Below are 27633 nucleotides of genomic sequence, written 5' to 3' on the forward strand. Positions count from 1 at the left end.
ACAGGAAACACAAAAACAGGTACTCTCTTGATGTTCGATACCATTACCTGCTTCTAACTTATAAAAAAATTGGCCAATATAGGTTATACAGTTATTTATTCCGATATACTATGCGTGAACGGAAGATAATTGGATAAATAAATGTCGCTTAAGGCTACATGCAAGGATTCTTGGAATAAAATTAACCTAGAGTATTGATTTTTGGTGTATTTTCCAATGTTTCAATAAATATAGTTAAATTACGTCTTTCGGGCTGCTTGGGGTATCGTGCATGGAGAACTATTGATGTCGAAATGTATATGTATTTTTTATTCTCTTGGTCTGTCGATAATGAGAATCTACTACGTTTTGTTTGTCTGTTAGTTGCTAATCGTCTGTTAGTTTTTTAAAAACCTTTTAATTCCCAAGGCAGTTTTACCTAATACAGGTCGGACTCGATTATTCGGAGACTCGATTATCCGGAAACTCGATTATCCGGAATTCGAATATCCGGAATTTTAGACTCGATTATCCGGAATTTTATTTTTTTGGTGTCCGTTTTCAATTTTTATTCCGAAATTTTGTCTTTAGCATCCCTTCTGGAATATTTGTTACCATTTAAGTCCCTTCCGGCATATTTGGGACATGTTCAAATTAAGTGAAAATAATCAATGTCCAATTTATTTTTTTGGCTTCTCAAGATTTAATCCCTTTTTGCCCCATAAATAACTTCTGGTTACGCCACTGCATCACACAAGTAAATAAAAAAAAAAAATATTTATTTAATGTTCGTTAATCGCAAACTTTCAGAATTTTTTGTGTGATTCGATTATCCGGAAAACTCGATTATCCGGAACGAAAATTTTTTTGATGTTCCGGATAATCGAGTCCGACCTGTATATCATAAGTTATATTATATATTATGCAGCATTTAAATTTTCTCATTTTATTTCGAAATTTTTATTGGAGATTTTCAAACTGTTATGGAATAAAAAAGTGGAGAAATTCTAGCTTGTAAAACTATGATTTTCTGAATAAATTATTCAATTCGTGCAATGCATTTAAAAAGTTTTGGTTTTACATACGAAAAATCTGCTGAAATCAAAAACGTTTGGGTTTCAAGAATTATATAGTTTTTTTTCTTACCTCTAAAAGCTCAAACCAGAAAAAAATGAAAGACTATAGCTATTCAACCATTAGGTGCTACACAGTAAAAAAAATTTACATCTGTTTTAATGCACATAAATGAAGCATTGGAAACCATGTAATATTCCGTGTCGCATTATATTCACATGCTATGTAAATGAATATAATGTGAATTTGCATGCAAATTTATATTCAAAGTTTTAAGTTTACATAACTTAACGTACAAATTTACATGGTTTTAAACGATTTTGTACTGTGCATTATAAACGGTGTGAAATTGTATATGTTTTTCACTTTATGTGCTAGAAACCGTTGTGTGCTTTCTTTTGTATTAGTTGTGAATTTCATTTTTTGGTACTGTGTATTTAAACATTTGGTGTTTCGAGCCATTACCAAAGCGCGTCAACTTACGTGAGAGTTCGCACAGTAAGTGCTCGCCGGGTTCGTAGCTTCAACGTTATGTTTACGAGAAAACTCGTGGTTGGTTACACCAAAATTCACAGGATTGGTTGAATAGCTATAATCGTTCATTTTTTTCCGGTTTGAGCTTTTGGAGTGCACCTGTGTTGACCAGTGTTGTCATGGATTAAACAAACAAATCAATTTTCTTAATTTTAGTATTGTGCCGGTATCAAGAACCCCAGGTGCAGCCGTAAAAAATTAAACAAGTACACTCTTTCGGATATGATCGATGTGGATTTGTGAGTTATGCCGGACAATGATACGAAATAATAGAACTACGTATTTTACTTTTGCGGCGACTGATCGATTATCGATCCAGTGCCGGGTCCAGAATACGTCTCCATGTCACACCACCAGCCGTCTCTAACACCTACAGGGTGCGCCATAATTATTGAAAAACAAAGAAGACCGTCCATTACTGGTGCAAGTCCAACTTTCCCTCTGTCATTACCAAGGATGAGTGACCTCCAAACTCGCCAGATCTCAACGGACTTCTCTTTTTTTATTTGATTTTACTCAATAAATTATTTTTGTTTCAAAAGTTTTCTCTCACTTGCCAAAAACATGGTTAACGGTCCTCTGTTTCTTGTTGCAATAATTATAGTGCACCCTGTATTCCTCGTGGACAGCACACATCCGACGAGTGCGGGGTCTATTCTGTAGACGACGTCCTCCAACGGCTTTTCTGCTTAAAGCAGCCCTTGCTGGTCATTCCTCTGGCGTTCTAGCTTCATGTCCAACCCACTAAAACCTGCCATCTTTTATCCGCTTGATTTGTAAATCGGGTATACTTCGTGGTTCATGGATCTGCACCAAACTTCATTTTCCGATTTTCCACCAAGAATTGAACTGTCAGTGTCCATGCTTCATGACCATAGCTAGCGGGCAGAATCAGTTTTTATAGAGTGTAAGTTTTTACGGGTCTTCAGGCTACAGGGACCTTCTCTTCTTTCTTATTATCTTAAGGTTAATCTCATTGTCGGAAGTCATGAGTATTCTCAGGTAAATAAATTCAGCGTCTACTTGAAATGATTCCCCATTAATCACCACCGCAGCTAGGCCCGGATTTGAGGAGGGACAAAGGGGGCAAATGCCCCGGGCCTCCCGATTCATGGGGCCCCCCTAGTTCTAGGCCGACCTTTTTTTTGCTCGTCACCTCCCAGAACGTAACCTCTAAATGTTTTAAGAAAAGAGGGCCTCACAAACAAATTTACCCCGGGCCCCCCACCGTCTAAATCCGGCCCTGACCGCAGCACCAACATCCGACGGGATACCACGCTTGCTACCAGTCACCATGTACTTCGTTTTGGCAGAGTTTATGACAAGCCTTATTTTGCCAGCTTTCCTCTTGCTAGGTTTAAAGGCCTTTTCCATCGCTCTGTGGTTAATATCAATGATATCAATGATGTCGTATCATCCGCAAAATCTAGGAGCATCTGAGACTTCGTAATGACGGTGCAACTTCTCTGCACGACAGCCCTCCGTATAGCACCTTTCAATGCTATGTAGAACAATAATTTTGACAGCCCGTCACCCTGCTTCAAACCCATCCTTCAATCTAACGTCGCGCGATAATTCACCGGATACTCTGACGCATGCTGTGGAACTGCCATGGATTCGAGCCTTATTTGCAATAACACATTCCCCTTAATTCTCGAAATATATCGAAGAGAAGCAGCCCTTCATCTTCGTAAGAACTAGGTCCAAATACAATAAATAGACATTTCTTCCGGTGACGGAGTTTTTTCAGCGGATCTAGCAGCTTGATATCTCCCTTCGCTCTGTTGTGTGACAGCCGTAGCCAACATGTGACCACTGTCTCTCATTCATCACTCGCTGGTACTCGGTGTTAAACTCGGCAGGGGTTGTCGCAGTTGTACCCAATACCTACTTCTCGCGCTGTGATGCTGATTGTACTGTAGATATGATCCTATATGCTCGTTCAGGTCCCCTTCAACTTGCTCATCGATTCGCCCATCAACAATAAGCATATACTCTGCAGCTACTCCTTCGGTTGATAACCGCTGGATGTTCGAACACTTCTTCCTCGTTGAGAATATCAATACGTAGGGTAACAGGGCGTAGATCTTGCATACCATGGAATAGTGATGCAGGTCAACGTTTGATCCTCTGAACGACTTTCCGTTTGTAACGTCTGAAAAATGCAAACTATCGATAATAACACCGTCGATTGGAAAGCAGGATACCCCATCAAGGTGCATCTAGGCGTGCTTTTGAATATTTCGGCGTAAAAAATAATCTGAGAGATGCACATAGGAGTATTTCAGTCAAAAACCTGGCCAAAATAAGAAAAAAAAATTTAAGTGTTCCTCGTTCTATTGATCCTTTTTGCATTCTTTGATACTTACTACATTGTATGCAGGCCAGCTTGAAATTATCTGAGTTGTTTACTAACGACAATAACTATCATTACCTTCGAATTAGTTAGAGCCCATGAATAAGTCACAAATTGTTCTACGAAAAATATAAATTTCCACTCATGTTGTTATAACTTTAAAGTGATTCTTGGGCGAAAATTTAATATGGGCAGTAAAAACAAAGGCATATTAAGTAAATTTAGGTCAGAAATGTGTTGTATAGGTTGAAAAAACTTCTTCAAAACAAGGTCTGGCCATACCCGTGTCTTTCAGTTTCTTTTGATTAACAATTTTTTTACAAAAAAGGATTTTTGTTTGGGTTCCCAGCAAGTCCCAGCAAAAATTCACTCACCATTGGAAAGCTTATGTGTTTCTGAGTAATTACCAGAAAGAAAATCTGCCCCATGCTCACTCATTCGTGATTGCGATCAATGCGAAGTTGGAACGTCCAGATTTTCTGATAATATTTTTTTATTGAATGAGCGCATTTATCATGCTTTCGATTGTAAAAATTTGATTAGTTTCTTATGATTGTGTGATAACTTGCCGAGAAATGCCCTATTCAAGTTGATTGCGTAATGCTACGAACATTCAAGTTATAAAAAGTTTTTGTTTCTGGAATAAAAACTTGAAAAAACCATCAAATGTTACCACAAAAGACCAAAACAATGATCGAGTGGTCCAAATCTTACAAAAAAAAAAAACAAATGTCCTTCAAGAAGCAATCGATCTTAAGATATCAACGAAGTCGTCTCAAAAGTTAGTCTAAATTAAATTGACAGTTTCGAAATATGGCAGAATTGGTATAGCTTAACCATAAAATTGTAAAGTTGGTCGGAAGCTTCACGTTCATTTCGTCCAAACAAACGATTGATTGCAGTGATCGAAGCAAGAGACGCAAAACGCAAATGCTAAGGGAACATTCTTAAATGACGTAGCATTTGAGGGGAGAGGGGAGGTTTGCAGTTTTGTGACGAAATGTGACAAGGGGGAGGGTGGGAGTTTAAGCCAAGCTACGTAGCAAACATGAAACTAAGAAAAAAATTGGGTTTTTTCTAATTGTTCTTTTGACGTAGAACTACGTTTTACTTTAGCATTCCACACAGGGATGCAAACTGAAAAACTGGGACGAAATTTGTCCCTTTTCAAATGCTTATAGGTCGGTTGGTGTTATAAAGCTACGTAATTATCTAAAGGGGGGTCCTGACTTTGTGAAGAAATGCTACGATGGGGGAGGAGGGGGTCAAAAAAATCTAAAAAAAAGCTACGTCATTTATGGATGTTCCCTAAGAGAAAATCTGGAGTGATTTGCGATAAGGGCGCAACTGGCAAAACATAAACATTGGGAAATATCAGTTTGAAAATTTGGAATTACATTTACAAATCGTAAGTTAAAAGGAAGTGACTAACATTAACATCAATACCAAAAAACGACGTAAAATAAACTTGTCTTATAGTTTCCTAACAATGCTACAATTTTTTACCGTCGCCTGTTTACGAAATACTTCGCAAATAAGCCCGTTGATTCAAAACAGTGTGAAGGGCCTAGTTCCAAAGTATCTTTTGTTTTGGATAAACTGTTATGTCGCCCTTCACTAAAAAATTGATTACAATAACTTTATCAATTTATACAAAAGGTAGGATTCTTGCCATGAATTTTGGAAGTCTTTTCGAAACCAATGGTGTAATAAAACGATCTGTTTACATTTTGTTAGTTCCGCCTTAATCGCGAATCACTCCGTAAATGTACCATTGGATGAGTTGAGTTAAGCAGTTCCCATGACTCAATGATCTACTGGGAGCACTGCAATATCCAACATATCCATATCAGACGATCCTTTAAAAGCTAGTGATTTAAATGACGCTTCGAAAGTATCAGAATCTATTATTGGCAAAAAGGTATTCACCAGAACAAGCTCTTACCATATTTGTACTTTTTTCGAATTTCAGAGTATTAGCAGAGGACAGTTGATATATCACTGCTAGGTGATTTAACTTAACGAAACTTGGTAATAATAAGTTTTTATGTCTAAATATGAAGCTTAATAGAGATAAAACCACTTTAAGACAGTTTTAAAGCTCTAGGGCCGACTCAAATCGGTATACAAAATCGACTTCAAACAAATCTTGAGTTCAGGTTCCACAGTTTCGGGTTCAGGTTTTACAAAATCAAAATTTTCGGGTTCAGGTGGGGTTCGAGTTTGATCGAGAAATAAGTTTTTGGCTCGGGCTTCAACCGGCAAAAATACTTCCAGTATATTCATACATTTTGACCACGGTACCTTTACAACGGTTACCCGATCAAAAAGAAAAAACAAAAATGTAACAGAAGTTGTTAGTTTGTTACGGAAAAAACCTTACAGACTGTATTTTAATTTGGTCCCGTTAGGTGTTGAAATAAAAAAAATATAACAGAAATGATTCTACTAGTATCTAACACATATCAAAATTTGTTACTAATGTATCAGCTTTCTAACAAAATAAGATAGTTTATAGAACAATATAATAACAAGTATTGTTTGAAACAACAGGTTTTAATAAAAACAAAAATTTAGTTAGTTAGAAAATTTAGTCATTTCACGTTTTGTTATTATTACTCATTCAGATTCAATTTTGTTATCGAAATTATATGCAAAAATACAAAACTGTATCAAAGTATGTTATTTGTATCTCACGTTGATAGAATTTTGTAATTTTTTAGTTATGCTCTTTCGATCGGGTAGTTCTACCATCTGATGACTTAAATGCGCAGAACAGACCGCCAAATGAAAATGATGGCAGCACCGTATGAGGATATTGAAAATTAGATGGCCGTACTGTGCAAGAAAATTGATAATTAGATGGCAGTGCTAAAGTGAAAGTGCTAATATTTTTGGATATAATGGCGAAGAAAAACCTTCCGGATGCTTCCGGTTTCGTGTTTTATCGCTATGTGAAAATAATCAAGAAATTCTTATTTTTTTTGCTTCTTGGATAGTTGTAGCCTTGGTTACTCAAATGAAACTTTGTCAAACGACTGAAATGTGTACTGAAAAGTCACTTCATGATAAATTCAAGCATTTGGATGGATTTTGACCCGACTATGACTGAATTTAAATTTTATTATAAGAAATGTCATTCATCACTTTAAGGTGGGTTACTCCATGCAAAAAATTATCCAAATGCAAACATTAGTTTTTATTATCACAATATGATACGTTTTCAGTGCAAAATTTTTTTTAAAATAATTATGATCAGGTTTAATGTTCTAAGTGTTCCACTGTGCGTCGTACACAAATTACGAAACGCTGAAAATCTAGATTCCAGACCTCCTCCTCCCATTGTAACGATAGGTAACGTTCGATATGATTCCCCCTCCTAAAATTACGTAACCCCCCTCCAAAATTTTCATTTTCGAGCAAACATCACAGTTACGTAACTGTTTCTACTACCCCCACCCCCCCTACGTAACGATAAGTAACGCAGACTCAACCACCCCTCCCCCCTTCATTCGTTACCTAATTTGTGTACGACGCCTTGGACTGTAATTGACGAATTTGCAATTAAATCTCAACACGTAAATATACGGTCACTGATCGGCCTCCATCTAATGACACGCCTCATCTGTTTCCCAATTAGCACGTCGCCACTGTAGTAGATGTGGCACCTTAATGAAGTGTCAGCAATAGGATCTACTGCCGGGAATTCACGTTCTTCCACTTTAGGTACCTCCTGGATAGCTGCGACTTTCACATTCATCTTCCGCAGCTCTCTAACCAGGATTCCTGCGTGTACTGGTTCGAGTGGAGGCCTTACATTACAAGTACCGAGTTTCTAATAATCGTTATCCTTTTTCGATCGCCTAGGTCCATGCCGATTGCTCCGTTTCATATTGGATTGTTTGTAGTAATTCATAATCAGTATGCTACCTTACTAGGGCTGCGATACTTAGTCTCACGACAGTGGCTGCCCCCTTGGATATACCTGGCGAGGCACCGCATTTCATGATTCAGCCAGATGGTGTTTTATACCAGCCCTAACAGGGCGTACGATCCACCGAGGAGTGTTACTCGTATCCTGGTCGCCACGTCGCGGAAGTTGGGATAGGAGTTACTGAGCAGAGGTGGATGGCCACTATAGGGTCTCAAGTGACACGTGTCCAGCCATTTCCCAACCTAATAAAAATAAAATAAAAAAAAAAACAATCTCTGGAAATAATGTTGTGTCCCTGAAAAGATTCCAAACTGCATCTGGGCCCTGAATGTCATCCCGTTTCCGGAAATATGGTATTTGGCTATTTCTGGTTGTTCTCCAGATCTCTATTTACCGACTTAAATTTCAATATTGCGTCTGCGGTTGATATCAGGCCTCCAGGTACAACATCATTCCTGTTTCAAAAATCCCCACATTGAGTAGTATTTGATGATTAATCACTATTTTCCAGAAACCGGAAACCACCATCTTGGATTTCAAAATGGCATCTGAAGTCAATTTCCGGCCTCTGAGTACTATTTTGGTTCCTAAAATAACCATACCGTAAGTTACCATCTTGGAATTCAAAATGTGAACCAAGCGAAAAGATTGTTTTTACTCTCGTACATACAAAAGTTTTTACCTTCAATTGAAAGGCTAATAACTTGGTAGAAGGCTTGAAAATTCGAAAAAATCTGGGAAAAATGTGAGAACAAAATGTTTAGTGCTTCATCATAAAAACTTCATGTTGCTCGTAATATGTAAAAGATAGAAACATGATGTCTTCAGTAAAGTTTCTTGTTTAAAGATACCTAGAATTTTGCCGAAGACACCACGCGTCTATCTCAATCTAATAAAAGAGTACATTTTCTATCTCACTTTCTTTTCTATTTTACATTTTTCTACATTAAAAGATGCGTTTGTGAATATCTTGAAACTTCTCGGAACATACGTTATGGCTGTAATCAACATTTTTTCCCATCTATCATTTATTCGACACGGCACAAATGTAATCAACATTTGAATCACTATTAAATTAATGGCAAGAAAGTGGCAAAATATGACACTTCAAAGCTAACAAGGTGAGAAACGGTTTTTGTCATAACCATGTTTTAACAACGTTTTTTGTTGCCAACCAGCAATAACTTTACCATACCCCCTTTTTCATGATTAAAATAGCAAAACAATGTTTTTATGGTTCTCGACAATGATATTTAATGTAAATTTGATGTATTTACAATGAAAACATGGTTAAGTTATAGTAGACTTATGTACAATTACAGCAATTTTTAACCCTCAGTCTACCATGGTTGATCTAGCGCACCACAAGTTTGGATGCAAAAAGTCTTTCGAAATATTTACCAATGCTACTCAAAATGCATAAATACATTCTTGAACAATCAGTATATTGTTCAAGAATATATTTATGCATTTTGAGTAGTATTGGTAAATATTTCGAAAGACTTTTTGCATCCAAACTTGTGGTGCTCTAGAATAACCATGGTAGAGAGAGGGTTAAGATTGTTTTGACGTTATTATTTTCGGGTAGGGTTCTTCGATTGGGAACTTGAATTGAATATTGCTGAAGTTTGCTAAATCATGTTTGTATTTCATCTTACACATTTCGAGTGGCAAAGTTCAATAACAAACCCCGTAAACAATTTGTTGATTAGTGGGTGGGCGAATTATGGGGTCAGGGCGAATTATGGGTCCCTTACCCTAATGAACTATATAAATTGAACATAGAAGAGGTAGTTTCAAAGTAATGATTACCTACGTTTATCATTATGGCTCAAACGAACCAATTTTTAATTCGACATGCCGTGCCGTCACCAAGAACCTCAGATGTGGCCGTAAGAACTTACTCTATTTATCATCATCAATCATCAAAATACACTTTTTAGGGTAAGATCATCAACTAAATGAAACGATGCGGATGTGGAAGTTATGCCGGACAGTAATAAGGAATAATAGAAGTACCCCTACAAAAAACGGATTTCGGTTGGCAGTGTACCGATGTAAGTTTCTGAATATCCACAAGCGTTATTAAGCGGATAAAATGTCGATGATATTCTATTTGTAGGTAACAATAAATTGATGTGAAGTTTTTTTTACAAAAATACTTGATTCGGTTGCCTTTATAACGGGTGAGGGATGTGACTTGAAAATAAAAAAGTTCAATTATAGCTATCGTTAAGTTTGAAATTAATTACCGTGATTGTATTGGAAGCCAATTCAAGTGTCAATCTGCACCAAAAAAGACTTCCATCTAGTTTATCATATGCTTACCGATGCCAAATAAACATTTACCTTTTTTATTTCGTAGGAACAGTATAGTAACTTCGTTCAACGAAGTCAATACTTTTAGTTCGAAGTTTCGTTCAAATTTTCATTAGAATATTAGAGTGTGACCTGTTCCAGAAATAAATACAACAAGTGATTCTAATAAACCATTTTTATTAAAATACGTTACTTTTACCGTGCTAAATATGAACGACTTGCTTAAATATCTACTAAACAAAAATATAAATAAACTGTACAAATTACCTAAATGCTATCCCCAAACTTCTATGTCCCGCATTGGCATCAACCATATTGTAATTTCTTTTACTCTAATGCATTTTCATTTTCGCCGATTTCGACATACGTAGATAAACTTGTTACAAAAAACTTCATAGTTCCTATCTGTACACTAGAGATTGCTTCATACTAATATCTTCAATATTTAATTTTCACTCAACTTCGTACGTATTCACTAAGAATTTACCGGTCAGTTAACGGTGCTCACATTTATTCAGGTTTGGTCTTGCAAACTTCGTAGAATTTGTGCACAAAAACATTTCTTTCTCCTTAGCTGTTACACAATACCCTGATTTTCACCTTCAAATTGTAACAGTAGTAAAATGACAATAGTAACATGTATTCGTACATGCTCACTAGACGTGTGTATGTAATGGTACCGGATGATGTGTTTTTTTTATTGCTCGCGTCACCGAAACGAAATAATCTTAGAAAAGATAAAAGTTTTATATTCCGTCGTTAATTATCCTTAGAATAATTAAACGAAAAAAACTTGTGTAACAATCAGTTAAGGAAGAATTCCATTTTTCCATGGTCCTGCTTTGAATGTTCCGTTTTGCCATAAGCTTTGGTTTATTTGTCTTTTACACTTCCTATCTTGGATGTGGCAATTCAGTTACCATTTGCAGTTTAAAGAAATAAAAATAAATTACAAATACACCAGATCTTTATCGTTATCACTTTGGTAGTTCAGCATCGCGGTTTGTTTTCGCAGCAGGATGATGTTACAATTCTAGAAACAGTATGTTCGATTCGGTGGACACATCACTATGGTATCTTCGGCTTCACTCCTGGTCGGCACTTTGTTCTTCAGTATTGACTGCGGCTGCTGCAGCGGGGCGGGGGGCGTTTGTTTGAACTGAGTCGACTGCTGCCCGGACACCGGATGTCATCCGTAGTAGAATTGTGTGTTCGCCACACCCCTGCTGATGCTGCGGGGTGTGTTTCCATCAAGATCACTGGACGGCCGTCGCAGGGTTTGGGAGTGTCCTATCACCGAGCCGGCTCCTCCCAGAAAAACAGGCGGTTGTTGCTGCTGGTGACGAGGCAACGTGCTAATCGCTGCCATCGGCGGGCGGATGTCACCTGAAACCAGTGGAGACGAGTGATAATTGGTTAAGTGTTGGTTTGATGGGGAAAAATAAAGGTAATTTATGTCTAGAGAATGATTTTAACAGAAAAGAGAATACAAGCTTCACTGGTTTGTTTGCAATTGTAGCAATTACAGTTTTCGCAGCAATATTTTCATTTTGATTTATTTTATTTTTGTAGAGAAAAACCACACAAAATGAACATCTAAAAAGGTCCGTAACCGGCTTTCCGATGAAGCTTTTTCATGATGCCGACACAAAAACGTTGTGCGACCTTCACGTCTATTTGCTTCCATTGATTTTCCCAATCAACTGTTTGCAGTTCGTTGCTCTCCAGTCACCGTACTGTATCTAATTTCGAACACTTGAGATATAGCTGAGCTGTGCCTTCTTGCAATTAAAAATCAACGGAAAATTAATTTTCTCGTCGATCTTTAAGGTTAAGTATGTCGGTTATTTTATTTTTGTTGTAATACAGTGCTATTTATATAATTATACAGAAATCGGCTTTGATTCAAATTTCGAACACTTTAACGCTAACCACTAAGAGATAGGGGCAAACTGTCCAAACACTGACTGTCACTTTCTGCAAGTGGTTCTACAGCAAAGAACTATATATCACAGGGTAAAGAACATTTCAAGGAACGAAATGGTATAAAATAATCAAACTTCTAATTACACTAGCTATAATTATATAATATAGTCAATGTTCAGAGTTCGAAGTTTGAGGCTCTACGAAAAAAGAAACTAAACGGTATTTTTGGACACTGAGGAACCGAAAATCCCGACGAAATCTTCGATTGGACGACATTAAAGTAGCTTTATTGGGTTGCGTATAGTGGGTACAAAGGGGTCGGGGCACTTGGAAAGGCTCTTTGTAAATATCGCTAAAACATCCGTCATTACGGTGATCGAATAAAAAGGATTCGTTAAAACAGCCATCACTTCCAAAGTTGCAGCCATCGAAGGTGAAATCCGATTGTTGTTAAAAAAGGCACGTGAAAATAATAAATGTTTCACATGTGAACGTCTCAATGATCATTGCAAGTTATCATTCCGAAGTTACGGGATCACAACCGTCTGCAGAACATCGGTATGCAGCGTTGATTTTCACGTTTTCCTCAGTGAAACCTAGTGTAAGCTTCATATACATATATCTGAGAAGAGAACTCAGGGTGTAAGGTAGAACTAGGGGAGAGATGCTGGGGTAGTTACACTCCCCCAAACACCTACTGGTCTCTGTTCCGACCCATTAAAACCCTTCCAGTCTCCCGCTCTGATCTTTCCAGAACGACGGTTAAGTATTATGTCAGGGGAGTGGCTTTTGTGCGTGATGCACCCACTTTACTCTTATAACCTCCTAGGTAACTACCTAGAGACTGGTAGTTAGCTACCACTGGCGTGTTGGTGATTGACCTGCCATACACGTTGCAGTTCCAAAATGATCTTCGAGGCGGCTGCACAAACCGCGTCCTAGATATCCGGGTCATCGCACATCCTCCGAACTAGGTTGTCCGGAGTGGTGCTAAACGGAGGCATAGAAAGAATACATGCTCAGCAGTTTCTTCCGCCTCCCCGCATTCGGGACTCATGGGGGACCCTGCGCGTCCGAACCTGTGCAGATATTGCCTGAAGCAACCATGGCTTGACAGGATCCGTGTCAGGTGGAAGTTCACTTCGCCATGGCGCCTCCCGACCCAACCTCCGGAATAAGTCGGTGCATCCATCTGCCCTTTGTGAAGTTAGACTGTAACTTTTCCCGCTGCCAACGGAGCATCGAGAATGACACCGTGCCACACGCACTCGCAACTGTCGGGCACATGAGCCTGTAGGTACTTTTAAGTTTACCGCGGTAACTGGCAGTACCTAACGCTCTGGAACACACTGGCCCACTTTACCTTAGTATGGGCGAAACCATGCTGGCAAGAAGTTCTCGCTTGCTGCCATAAACCGCTGAGCTATTGGACCTCATACGAGATAGTGCTGCAATAGTCGATGAAGCCCTCCTACAGGCATAGTCGATGTGACTCCCGAACGTGAGCTTATCGTCCACCATAACCCCCAAGAGCTCCGGAGCTCGCTTTGAGGTGATAGTGCAGTCTCCGACTTTGACCATCGCCTGTTGCTCCGATCCACGGTTACATGTCTCGACCTTGTGTCATGATGGTGTAGGCAGTCCTGATCGACATATCCAGGACAGCAGCGGTCTACCAAATCGAGCGGTTCATTTTTCGACGAAGCCGCTTTAACATCACCTTGATAGCTGTTGGCGTCCTTGCGAACGCTGCCGCCCGGATGTTGCACGGTGTTTGGTCGAGTCCGTCTCCCAGTGCCAACGAATGGTGGTATAGATGAAATTCTGCTTCACCCCATGAGATTTCAACCACCGAGTCGCTCACCTCTCTCGAGCAACATTGCTACGTTGTCGTGGTACTCCTTCATCGGTGCACGGTTAACGAACAAAAATGACAGCAAGTCGACACAGAGAGCGTTGGTTAGCCTATATATGAGGCTGCGCACCTACACAACGATGCAAAGTTGTATTCAAACTAAATAAACACCCAGTATGGCCTTTCCATAACATCTTCTGGCTCTTACTCATGCCATGTGACGTTCGACTGTGATAGTGCAACTAAAACTATCCATCTCCGTCAGGAAAGTCAGCACTCGTATACAGAATCGGTACTTCACTGGCAGAAACGAGCGAAGAGTTGTGATGACGTGGAAGTGTGCGTGCGGTAGCAGTAAGTAGCTGATCATATGCAGAAGTGCGAAGGTCGAGTCACGTCTTGTAGTGCAGTAGGAAACTAGGGGTGTGAACCAATCAACTCCCAAGTGACCGGGACAAGAAACGGGGGCTTACATAGAATACAAGCTAGTCTCGTGATTCAGGCCAGAGTGTTTTGGCGTAGACACATTCGATCATAGAATGTTCTAAAACCAACATGCAGAACTCGTATTCGCCAACGAGTCATCATCAGCAGTAACGACTGCGGAGTAGAGGGTCTGTTAATAAGGTAAGGTAAGCAAAACAAAGCCTTTGTGCTAAATTCTGGTTCGGAACTCGACTTTTTGTTTAGTATACACAAACTTCGCGGCCTTTTTAGTGTACAGGACAATTACAGGGCTAGCGCTACGATCCTGCTGACACTAACAGTATCTCCGGACCGAGACTCGAAGCTACGACGACTGGCCAGCATCGTACCTCGAGACCAGCTGAAAGGTAAGGTAGGGTAACAAACACAAAATGTCAAACGCATGATTCAGCTTACTTTATGCAATTGACTTTCCTTTATCTCAGTTAATCAACGATGATAACAGATATCGAAGCGGGTAACAACGCTGGATCAATACTTAAACCACAAACTAACAGACGTAACACTGGAACGAAAAGGATCAAATTTCTTGTTGAATTACAGTCATCGCGCGACAAAACCGTTTGGGGTGCTGTCATGCAATCTCATACATTTTTTACATTTTTGCACATACGCTAGCGCTGATGTCGAAATACAAGACGCAGCCCGAACACGGCAGCAGACGGTGCTAGTAGTATAACGTAAAGTACTGGTATCATCCGAACGATGATTTTATTGCATATTTGTTCAAAGTGTTATGTCTGTTAGTCTGTGCTTAAACTTTTTGAGAGTGGAATACCTCTTGTCCTAATGTCCTCGGTCCATACAATTTTTTAGAATTTATATGGGCAGCTGTCCACGGAGGGGGAGGGGGGGGTCAAAATCGTTAAAAATCTGTCCACGTGGTAGGTGGATGGCCCCTAATATGCCTCTGTACGGGAGCTCCGTAGCCCCAAGGTTACAGAGTTCGCTTCGACAAGCGAGTGGTCGTGGGTTTGAATATTAGTAGAATCATGCCATTTTGTTGTCAAAGGACTTTTAACATGGGTTTATTCTCAGGCTCCCCATCACGGCTATCACATATCCTTCCTTCAAGCTCAGCTGGGTTCTACAGTGCCTTCCTAACAAAAACAAGTCCCTCTTATAATAAAACTGATCTGAGTAACGTATGAAAGTTCCCTTCAGGGAATTGTAATTAGACGACATCCATAAATTACTTAACGCAAAAAACCTAATTTCTGGACCCCCACCCCCCATATGCATCGAAACGTAACGCCAGTACCTACCCCATAAAAATTACGTAACGCTGCAGAAGGATTTGCTTAATTTTTATTTTTGTTTTTTTTTTATTTGCTCGTTCTTGGAGAGTCTCTCCAGAGATTTTTTGTTACGTAACGCTGATCCTCCCTCCCTCCCCTATGTAACAAATCGTAACGCTCAAGGATACTACCTCCCTCCTATGAGCGTTACGTAATTTAGGGATGCCACCTTATATATTGATAGACGGGAAAGAGGCTCGATATAGTAAAGCAGTAAGCTTGAAACGGAAGGGTAGAATATCACACATAAGGAAAGATATAAATGATAACCATGTCACTTACTTAATAGTGATACTGCCAGCAATATGAAGTGCAATACAATAGATGGTCGCAGTGATGAGTCCACAGAATAACAAGTTGGAATGTGAGAACTATCATGCCTTCACTATTCTCAGGACGACAAAAGTGCTGTCCCAAATCAATTTTTTGAGTTTCTGACTCTGTTACACTCACTTTCAGGAAGTTTGGCTCTTGGAGTTCCCTGCAATTGACTACATTTCATTTGACAAGGTAGTTTTCAAATCTTTAGCGTAAATAAGTATTCCACCATTCGCCCAAGAAGAATCGTCATATCAGTGAAAAGTAGTACAAACAGCAGTGGACCCAAATTGCTTTCTTGAGGCACGCCAGAAGATGGGGTAAAACTTTGAGATACTGGAAATCTAATAGCTTTCACGTGAGGATATCGGGTGTGGTTTGACCCTTATTTGAGCTACTCAGTATTTTTGATGAATTTGGTAACAAAAACATTAAAAACATACCACAAAAGATCAAAATAATGGTCGCAGTGGTCCAAATCTTACAAAAAAAAAAACAAAAACATTATTTTAAAAATGATGATGTTTCAGAAATTCATACAAATCAAACCAAGAATTTTCCTGAATACTCACTTGCGTAACTAACAGTAGAAAAATTATAATTTCTGAGGACAGAATATGCCATCTTCAAAATATTCTGAGATTTTATAATTTGTTGCAAATTTTTCCTTAAAAAAACTGAACTGGTCGAATATTTTAGTTTTTTTCCGTCCATCGTAGCCCAGCAGTTCAATAAAAAAAACTGCTTTGTTTAATCGTTAATACACAGTGCAACAATTTTTTTGCCTTGGCTTCTATGTATGATTTTTTGATGAAGTTTGATGCGAAAATAAATTTCCCGGAGTTTGAACATATTTCAACTTAAGGGGCAACAATGGCGCCATTTTGAATTTTTGAGAAACCGGTAATTTTTAATGTTTTTTCGACGCCATTTTGTTCTAATACCAAATAACAAAATTCTTAGAGTTTGTCCACATATTAACATCTTTTAACCCATCTTTAAAAAAAAACAGATCTCAAATCGGACAAAAACTGAGCTCAAAACGGTGATTCTACGAAACCGGTTTTGACATAGTTTTGGTGTATTTCACAAAGCAAAATAATATCGATTATTTCTGAGCATTAATGGTAATTCGCTAATATCTTAAAGTGGTAGTCAAATTATATCTTATTTTGAGTAAAAAAGTCTCAGAAATCGAATGGTAGGTGTCTGATCTACGTAAAATGTCAGAAAAATGTCGATTTTGCCCCAATTCCCCTACAACACAAAAATAGGTTTTTTTTTTTTTTTTTCTTCACATAACATTTATTTGACACGGCACAAATACAATTTAATGTTTAACGGCGCCAATTATATCTGATGACTTAAAAACTAAAGCAAATTTTTTATCCTCGCTGCCGACTACGAGCTGAAATTAAGTCTAACTTAAAACTAGCATGGGATTTCCAATCAGTGTTTTGTTGTTCAATGGTCGTCTGATAATCGTCGAATGGCATGTATGGATTCGTTCTGCTGAGCCACGATGTCGTGAGTTGGGACAGAGGCTCGTAGTCCTTGGGTCCTAGTTCTGTTGTGCGGGGTCTGGTTGCTGGTTTTGTGCTTAAGGTTCAAACGTGTTCTTGTCGTTTTGTTGGGTGTGGACGGAGGGGAACGGGACTAGACTGGGGCGTGGATGGATTTCAGGAAAACGTATATAAGGGACATGTAGGATAGGTCACGGCTCGCCAAGACATCACGAACAGGAACAGCCGGCTGTCTACCCTCGGCCTGCAGGGAAGCTATTAATTTAGACCTGGCGTCACGGTGTACAGGGCATGACCAAACCACATGCTCTATGTCGTGATAACCTTCACCACAGGCACAGATACCACTTTCCCCGAGCCCAACACGACGGAGGAGCGCGTCAAATCTATAGTGATTGGACATAAGCCGGGACATCACGCAAATGAAATCCCGACCTACATCCAACCCCTTGAACCACGGGTTCGTCGATACTTTGGGGATTATGGAATGTAACCACCTTCCCAATTCCCCTCTGGTCCAAGCATTTTGCCAACTGATGATCGTATTCTGACGTACAAGTGCGAAAAATTCATTAAAGGCAATTGGTCTTTCATAAATATCACCGTTTGTTGCGCCCACCTTAGCCAAAGAGTCCGCTTTCTCATTACCCGGTATCGAGCAGTGAGAAGGGACCCACGCTAAGGTAATCTGAGTAGATTTTTCGGATAAAGCACTCAGATGTTCCCGTATTTTCCCCAGGAAATACGGAGAGTGCTTAACATCTTTCATCGATCGGAGAGCCTCAATGGAACTGAGACTGTCCGTAAAGATGAAATAATGGTCCGTGGGCATTTTTTCGATAATCCCTAGGGTGTACTGAATTGCAGCTAATTCTGCGACGTAAACAGAAGCAGGATTATCGAGCTTATGGGAGACGGTTAAATTGTTATTGAAGATACCGAAGCCAGTGGACCCATCAAGAAGTGATCCGTCAGTGTAGTACATATTGTCGCAGTTGATGTTTCGATATTTATTGGAAAAAATTTTAGGGATCTGCTGCACGCGTAAATGATCCGGGATTCCACGAGTTTCTTCTATCATGGATGTATCGAAAAACACAGTAGAATCAGAAGTATTTGATAAGTCGACACGATTTGGAATATTCGAAGAAGGGTTAATATTTTGGGACATGTGATTGAAATACAATGTCATAAAACGGGTTTGAGAATTAAGTTCGATTAACCTTTCAAAATTTTCAATCACGGGACGGTTCAAGACCTCACATTTGATTAGAATACGAGAAGACAGGCTCCAGAAGCGGTTTTTCAATGGTAGTACTCCAGCTAAAACCTCCAAACTCATCGTATGGGTCGACTGCATGCAACCTAAGGCGATACGCAAACAACGATATTGTATTCGCTCCAGTTTGATCAAATGTGTGTTTGCTGCGGAGCGGAAGCAGAAACACCCGTATTCAATAACAGACAATATCGTTGTTTGGTAAAGCCTTATAAGGTCTCCTGGATGGGCTCCCCACCATTGTCCGGTTATTGTACGAAGAAAATTCACTCTTTGTAGACATTTTTTCATCAGATACCTCACGTGACAACCCCAGGTGCCTTTAGAGTCGAACCAGACACCAATATATTTGTGTACCAAAACCTGAGAAATCGTTTTACCCATTAATTGTGTTTGAAGCTGAGCAGGTTCATGCTTCCTAGAAAAAACTACTATCTCAGTCTTCTCCGGAGAGAATTCGATACCTAGCTGTAAAGCCCAAGCAGACAAATTGTCCAAGGTATCTTGCAATGGTCCTTGCAAATCGGCAGCTTTGGCTCCTGTAACAGAGATTACACTGTCGTCTGCAAGTTGTCTTATCGTGCATGAATTTGCCAGACATTCGTCGATGTCATTTACATAAAAGTTGTAAAGAAGGGGGCTTAAACATGAGCCCTGGGGAAGACCCATGTAGCTAATGCGAAAAGTTGCCAAATCGCCATGCGTAAAATGCATGTGCTTTTCGGACAACAAATTGTGCAAAAAATTGTTCAAAATTGGAGAAAATCCTTGTCGGTGAAGTTTACCCGAAAGAATGTCAATAGAAACGGAATCAAAAGCCCCCTTAATGTCCAAGAACGCAGACGCCATTTGTTCTTTACGAGCATACGCCAGCTGAATATCTGTTGAAAGCAACGCAAGACAATCATTCGTCCCTTTGGCACGGCGGAAGCCAAATTGAGTTTCTGATAGTAGACCATTTGATTCGACCCAGTGGTCTAAACGACGGAGTATCATTTTTTCCATCAATTTCCGGATACAGGATAGCATTGCAATCGGCCTATAAGAGTTGTGATCAGAAGCTGGTTTCCCTGGTTTTTGGATGGCGATCACCTTCACTTGCCTCCAATCCTGCGGTACAATGTTTTGCTCCAGGAACTCATTGAACAAGTTCAACAAGCGCCTCTTGGCATTGCCGGGTAGATTCTTCAACAAGTTGAATTTGATTCTATCTAATCCAGGCGCGTTATTGTTACAGGACAGGAGGGCAACTGAAAGTTCTGCCATCGTAAAAGGTGATTCTATCGCGTCGTGGCCCGGAGACGCATCGCGAACAATATTTTGCTCAGGAACAGAGTCCGGACATACTTTCCTGGCAAAATCAAATATCCACCTACTTGAAGACTCCTCGCTTTCGTTGACCGTTACACGATTCCGCATTCTTCGGGCTGTGTTCCAAAGAGTGCTCATCGATGTCTCCCTCGACGTCTCGTTCACGAACCGACGCCAATATCCACGTTTCTTTGCTTTAGCCAAGCTTTTAAGCTTGGTATCAAGCTCCGAATACCGTAAATAGTCGCCAGGTATACCTCCCGTCTGGTAGGCCTTAAACGCGTCGGATCTTTGCATGTAGACATCGGAGCACTCTTGGTCCCACCACGGAGTGGGAGGCCGTTCTTTGATCGTTACGCCGGGATATTTCTTCGTTTGGGCTTGCAACGCGGCGTCGAGAATCAAGCCCGCGAGGAGGTTGTATTCTTCAAGTGGTGAATGATGTTGAATCGACTCGACCGCTTTTGAAATCATTTCCTCGTATAACTTCCAATCGACATTTCGTGTGAGGTCATACGGAATGTCAATTGGTCGCATGCGAGTTGACCCGTTAGTAATTGAAATAAGAATAGGCAGATGGTCGCTACCGTGAGGATCGAGGATTACCTTCCATGTGCAATCCAACCGTAGCGACGTCGAACATAAGGATAGATCCAAAGCGCTTGGGCGCGCTGGAGGTTTCGGGATACGTGTCATTTCACCGTTGTTTAAAATAGTCATGTCGAAGTCATCGCAAAGGTTATAGATTAAAGAGGAGCGGTTATCATTGTATGGGGAACCCCAAGCCACGCCATGAGAGTTGAAGTCTCCCAAAATCAAACGTGGCGAGGGAAGAAGTTCTATTAAATCAAAGAGCAGCCGTTGCCCAACCTGTGCTCTGGGAGGAATATATATTGAGGCAATACAAAGCTCTTTACCTTGTATTGTCATTTGACATGCGACAACTTCGATGCCTGGAATCGAGGGGAGGTTAATACGATAGAAAGAATAGCACTTTTTAATCCCTAAAAGTACTCCTCCATATGGGGTGTCTCGATCAAGGCGAATAATATTAAAATCATGGAAGTTGAGATCAATATTTGAAGTAAGCCAAGTTTCACAAAGGGAAAATGCATCGCATTTGTTTTTATTTATCAAAACTTTAAACGAATCAATTTTTGGTAAAATACTTCTACAATTCCACTGTAAGACAGAGATAGAATCCTTCATATACGCAGTTGAATTAGGCATCGAAGGATACAATCGCTGCAAGGAGAGGCCATTGGGCAGTCAACTGCTTCAAAAATGATCTAACTGTTGGGAGGAATGCTGTAAGAAAAATTTTAATTGGATCGGGTACATTGAAAGTTTCAAACATCCAGTCCACAATGTCAGAAAATTTCACTAATCCAGAGTTTGTTTCATCAACTGGGAGTGTAAAAGGAGCAACTGGGGTTTTAGATGTTCCTGGCAGTGCTGGGAACTCCTTCTGGGACTTTAAATTTGCCAGCCCAGGAGGAGTTTGCTTCGGTTTTTCCGCAGCACTGTTTGGTTTGTTTGTAACTTTCATTTCACTTTGAGAAATCTTAGGACCTTTTCTGGGAAGTTTAGGAGAGGAAATATTTTTCCTCTTTCTAGACTCCCCAGGATTGGCGTAAGATGCTCCCGCTGGTGAATCGTCAGAATCGGTTTCCTCAGAGGGCAACAGATCGAAGGGGTTCGAAGTAACGGGAGAAGTGGTAACGGTCTTCTTCAGCATGTCAGCGTAGGAACGCTTTGAACGCTCTTTGAGAGACCGTTTTATTTTATCCCTGCGCTGCATGTACACCGCACATGTCGAGAGCTCATGCAGATTTTCTCCGCAGTGAATACACTTTTCAGCGTTAACACTGCAAGAATCTTCCGCATGAGACTCCCCACACTTGCCACAACGTGCCTTATTGCAGCAGTAGGCGGCTGTATGGCCTAACTGCTTGCAATTCAGGCAGTTCATGACGCGGGGCACGTAGAGCCTCACAGGGAGACGAACCCGGTGGATCGAGACGTGGCTTGGTAGTGCAGACCCGGCGAACGTAACTCGAAACGAGTCTGACGGAGTGTATACTGTTTTGCCACCGATGATCGATGCTGACCGCAATTGCTTGCAGTCGAGCACCTTTACTTCGGGACACGTTTTGTTCTTAAAGCACCCTTTGGCACTTTGCAGTATACACTCGACGGACAGACTCGAATCGGTTATGACACCGTCGATCTCCACGTCTCGTGCGGGTATGTAAACGCGATACTCGCGTGTGAAGAGCTCAGAGCAAGCTATATCGTTGGCCTCTTTCAGGTTACCGACCACGACACGGAGCTTGTTAGGCCGGACCTTGAAAATTTCGGTCACGCCCTTGTACTCCTTCGTCAGGTCTTTAGAAATCTGCAAGAGGTTCAACTGTTTCGATTTCGGTCCCGCCTTTGGTCGAAAATAGACAGTATAGCTGCCCTGGGCTCCGTCTGGGTAAAGCCTGGGGCGAGGGGGGACTGAAGAATGAACAGGGGAGGGGGTAACAGAAGGGTCAGGGTCAGAGGGGTTCGGGGATGGTGGCGCGGGAGGCGAGGGATCTACATCCATCGCGCTATGTTTAGCGCACTAGCGCTGACAAGAACACGTACCTTTTTATTTCTCCCTTCCAGTAAGGTTGGTTGTCCGATCGTTCGAAGTAGCAGCCGTTACAGCCAGCAGCACCAATACAGCAGCACCAAACAGCCACCAGCAGCGAGCCAGGTGTGAGATCACTCCACACAGCGATACGACTCGCTGACACTGATGGCTTCTTCTTTTTCCTCGTTTGTGTCTCGTCCACTGCTGTAGCACAATCCAGCCAGCAGCCAAAGCGGCTTACGCACCAGCTGGCAGTCACGATGCGAAACAGTTGCACAAAGGAACGACCTTGAACCCGGATTTATTTCACTCGACCAGGCAAACAATGCCAACACTTGTTCACACGTCTTTTGTTTTATACTCTATCGGACCGATCACCAAACACGTCCAGTACTGATGCGTGTTCGGCACAGAATGAAAAAAATAGGTTTATCTGCTGACATTTTACGTAGATCAGATTTTTTTTTAAAGATGGGTAAAAAGATGCTAATATGTGGACAAACTCTTAGAATTTTGATATTTGGTATTAAAACAAAATGGCGTCGAAAAAACATCAAATAACCGGTTTCTCAAAAATTCAAAATGGCGCCATTGTTGCCCCTTATGTTGAAATATGTTCAAACTCGGGGAAAATCAGTTTTGCATAAAATACACAAAAAAATTATATATAGAAGCCAAGGCAGAAAAAAAGTCAATTTTTGTTGCACTGTGTAATGTTCTAGCAAAAATAGTACATCATCAACAATGCTTGTAATGCTGATCAAAATGGTAACACGAAATCATGAAACGTAAATACATTAGGGAACATTATCTAATGAACTTCCATATTCTTACAAACCGCTTACGATGATAGGTTGAAAACCCTAAAACCATGGGAATACCCTACTTACCTATACTCTGTCCAAGCTGGGAAGGAATGATATTAATTGGCCCACTCAGGTAGCTGGCTGGCGGCGCCGTATTCATCATCGAACCCATCGAACATGGCGGTACCAGCATTGTGGTTGAGGTATGTGATATATTGGATGGTCCCAGATTTCCGTACGGTCCCGGCGAGGGTGTATATGCACCGTAGCTCTGTGAAATGGAAATTACTTTAAACAGGATATCCGATAGACGTTCAACATCGGGAGCGGAAATTGCCGTATGGGTCTTGGGGAATAAGCAAGGCATGCATATGATCCGATACGGAACCAGACATTGTGAAGGCAAGCTGCTGCCACTCTCGACAATCAATGTGCATGAAGGCTGTTACTTACATCACTCCGGGAAACGCTCGGCACTGGAAGCGGAGTTTGCAAATCGATATCCGCATCTATTTCCGATATATCGTCTGTGAAACCATTTGGGAGCGTCGTTTCACCTGTGTTTGATGTCTGAAATTTATCGCTCTCCTTCGCCGTTCTGCGCTTCCGCATCGCCATGCGGCCGATTACTATTGACAAGCAGAGAAGGATTGCGACGGCCACTGCCACTATGAGGTAAATGTAGAATTTTTCCTGGTGCTCTGTAACATGGAGAGGGAGGGAAAATGTAATAATATCTTTTATTTTTCATTACAATCCATTTCCTAATCTGGGTGTGTTTGCAAAGCACTTGATCGATTTTATATATTGGTAAATGTGACTTCTGTCAAACTGCTTGTAACTGTTTGTAAGACAGGCGACTTATCAGCGGATCGCATGTTTTGTTGAAAATATCGTTGGCAATCTCATTTTTATTGGTAAATCAATATTTTTATTTTACTAAGTACATTACGAATTGCTGACTTGTGAATACTTCGGAAATAAATACATATTGTGATATGATCATACATTGAAGTGCATTTGTTCTTGGATCGCGATGTTTTATGCAAATATAGAATTATATTTTTTAGTATCAATAGCGCTACTGAGTAACTCCAGAACAGCATGAAATAACTGAAGCAAACCGATTTGTCTACAATACAATTATTATTATCTTATAGTGATGATAATTGCATTGTTAGTCTTCAATCAACTATACTTGATTTAAGCCAATAGCACAAAGCACTACAAAACAGTACAATAATGTAATCACCATCAGTTTGTGTGGATAAAAATGTTCATTGTGTTGTACCTAAATGCTCGTTATGAGTGGTGAAATATAATTTTCAATAATTCCACGCTCGGTTGGATTAAAGCGCTTTGTATCACCAATGTTGATGTTGCAATATAATGACATGGAGAGGGTTGAACTCGGGTGATGAGAATCGAGAGCAATTATTGAAAGAGCGACACAAACGTCAGTCACACATCGTTGTTCGACAGTACAAAAAACCAGGTCAAGCGTACGGTTTAGGTGACTCGGTTGCTCATTTACTTGGCACATTTTTTTTCAAAATCAATATCAGCAACTAGTGTCGAGCAGGGTGCGGAGAGCTGAATTGAATCGATATTGTGATATCGAACAATACATGGCTGATTGTAATCGTCACATATTAGAACGAATTCTTCTCTTGCTGTGTTGTTGCTATACGGATTCAAGAACTAAGTATGATACTATTCGATACACACAACGGCATCTTTTATGACACTGCTACATATGGAACACCCGGTATCGTTGCAGTTTTGTTATTAAATTTGATTCAGCTAGGTGTAGAAACAACAGAAATTATAACAGAACGCTTTGACTAATATCAAACTGATAGCAATCAACGCTACTGAGATATACAGTTTTTCAATCGTTCTTGTGAATGTTGGTGCCCCATCACGGTAGTTAGTGAAGGCTTAAGTTAGAGACTTTACACAATAACACATGCGTGAAATTGATAAATCAATACCGCATAGTTCAAGCATTGCAGTAGGATCTCATAATTCTAACCGTAATGTAAAATCGTTTCCAAGATAGTCAATAAGCATATCCCATGCACATCCCAGGAAATTGATGCTTTGCTTCTTTAGCTGCGGTTTTTTGTCTCTGGTGCATTTTTTCGCTCGCGAAAAATTCTTACGGCGCGGTCCACCTCCGTATAATTTTCAAAAATGTTTGTTTTAATGTTGTGATCGGATATATATATATATATATATATATATATATATATATATATATATATATATATATATATATATATATATATATATATATATATATATAAATATATATATATATATATATATATATATATATATATATATATATATATAAATATATATATATATATATATATATATATATATATATATATATATATAAATATATATATATATATATATATATATATATATATATATATATATATATATATATATATATATATATATAAATTTATATATATATATATATATATATATATATATATATATATATATATATATATATATATATATATATATATATATATATATATCCCAAGTAACACACGTTGGTATAGAATAGTTGACGTTACCTATTCCATGACATCAATATCACCAGAAAAGCGCAAAACATGAAGGCTAGTAGAACAAGTACCGATTACTGCATGAAAGCAAGCAAACTTGATATAATTAAGTGTCAAAATACATCTCGAGTACTAATACGGCAATGCGCAAATCTGTTGCTATGACAACTGTTAACCAGCGCATGCGCAAATGTGTTGTGTCCGCGCAGTGCAACTAGATCGACAATTGCTTTTATCAGTGGCAGTTTTAATTGGTTATAAAATGATGACAAAAAATAATATTCAACCTTTCAAAAAGAGTTGTTTTTTCCGCTACAATATTGAAATTGTTTTCGCATAGTTTCAACGTTATCTGGATATAAAATCTAACAAAACTAGAAAACGTTGTTAGATATACAATAACAAAAAACTGAAGTGATATTGGTTACACTGCAAGCGTTTTGTTTATCTTTTGATGGCGCGTTTTGACGCGCTTCGAATAAATATAGAAATCGTTCATATAATTTAAATATTATTTTGATCAAGTAATTTTAAGTTGGGTGTTGAATGCTATGACTATTGTACTAAAGAAAAGCATTTTACAGGTACGTAGTGTTGTTATTAGATGATGTAATGTCTTACGAAAAGACCAAGTGATAGTGATTGTCATTCTTGAACTCATGTTATTAAAAACATCTCTAAAACCAGAAAAAACGAGCTTGTTTTCGAAATGCGGTTGTATTACTGATGAAAAACAATTTCAAACACAATATAATAACACAAGTTTTCAATTACGCTTGTAGTACACTTATATGACTACTTTCGTTGTTACCTATTTTCTAACATGTTTTGTGTGTTACTTGGGATATATATATATATATATATATATATATATATATATATATATATATATATATATATATATATATATATATATATATATATATATATATATATATATATATATATATATATATATATATATATATATATATATATATATATATATATATATATATATATATATATATATATATATATATATATATATATATATATATATATATATATATATATATATATATATATATATAAATAACAGACTTTTATTACCAACATACCGTAACACCAAAAATTCGAAACGTAACAACCAAATATTTTCCCTCGCAATATGATTCTTATTGCATATTCAAATTTGGTTTATACTTTAAGCGAAAAAAGCGAAAATTAAAAGTAGCTCCCGGATTTCTGCCGAACGAACGTTCATCCATTCGAGCGACGCTATGATAATGCATTATCGTGAAATATCTGAAAATTTTATGACGAGCAGACGTGTGTTTCCCAGATATTGCTTTGTGTTAACAACCCGAAGCATACAATCCGAATAAACTTTTATGCAAATTAATCCGGTGAGGTGGAAAAAGATATGAATCGCCCGAAGA

At 39.2% G+C, this 27633-nt stretch overlaps 1 protein-coding gene across 2 annotated transcripts in view; it reads right to left on the reverse strand.

Moving 5' to 3' along the window:
* Nucleotides 1–10356: 10356 nt before the first annotated feature.
* The window catches only part of LOC129726663 (protein eva-1 homolog C), a 421987-nt gene continuing 404710 nt past the window's right edge, over nt 10357–27633 (reverse strand). For both annotated transcript variants that reach the window (XM_055683616.1, XM_055683617.1), the window contains 3 exons: nt 24075–24322; nt 23706–23892; nt 10357–11582 (listed from right to left, as the gene is read on the reverse strand). In XM_055683616.1, the coding sequence (XP_055539591.1) occupies nt 11386–11582; nt 23706–23892; nt 24075–24322 (632 nt within the window). In that variant the 3' untranslated portion in view covers nt 10357–11385. The remainder of the gene's footprint in view (nt 11583–23705; nt 23893–24074; nt 24323–27633) is intronic.

Source organism: Wyeomyia smithii, chromosome 3 (genome assembly GCF_029784165.1).
Source record: "Wyeomyia smithii strain HCP4-BCI-WySm-NY-G18 chromosome 3, ASM2978416v1, whole genome shotgun sequence".
Taxonomy (NCBI): Eukaryota; Metazoa; Arthropoda; class Insecta; order Diptera; family Culicidae; genus Wyeomyia; species Wyeomyia smithii.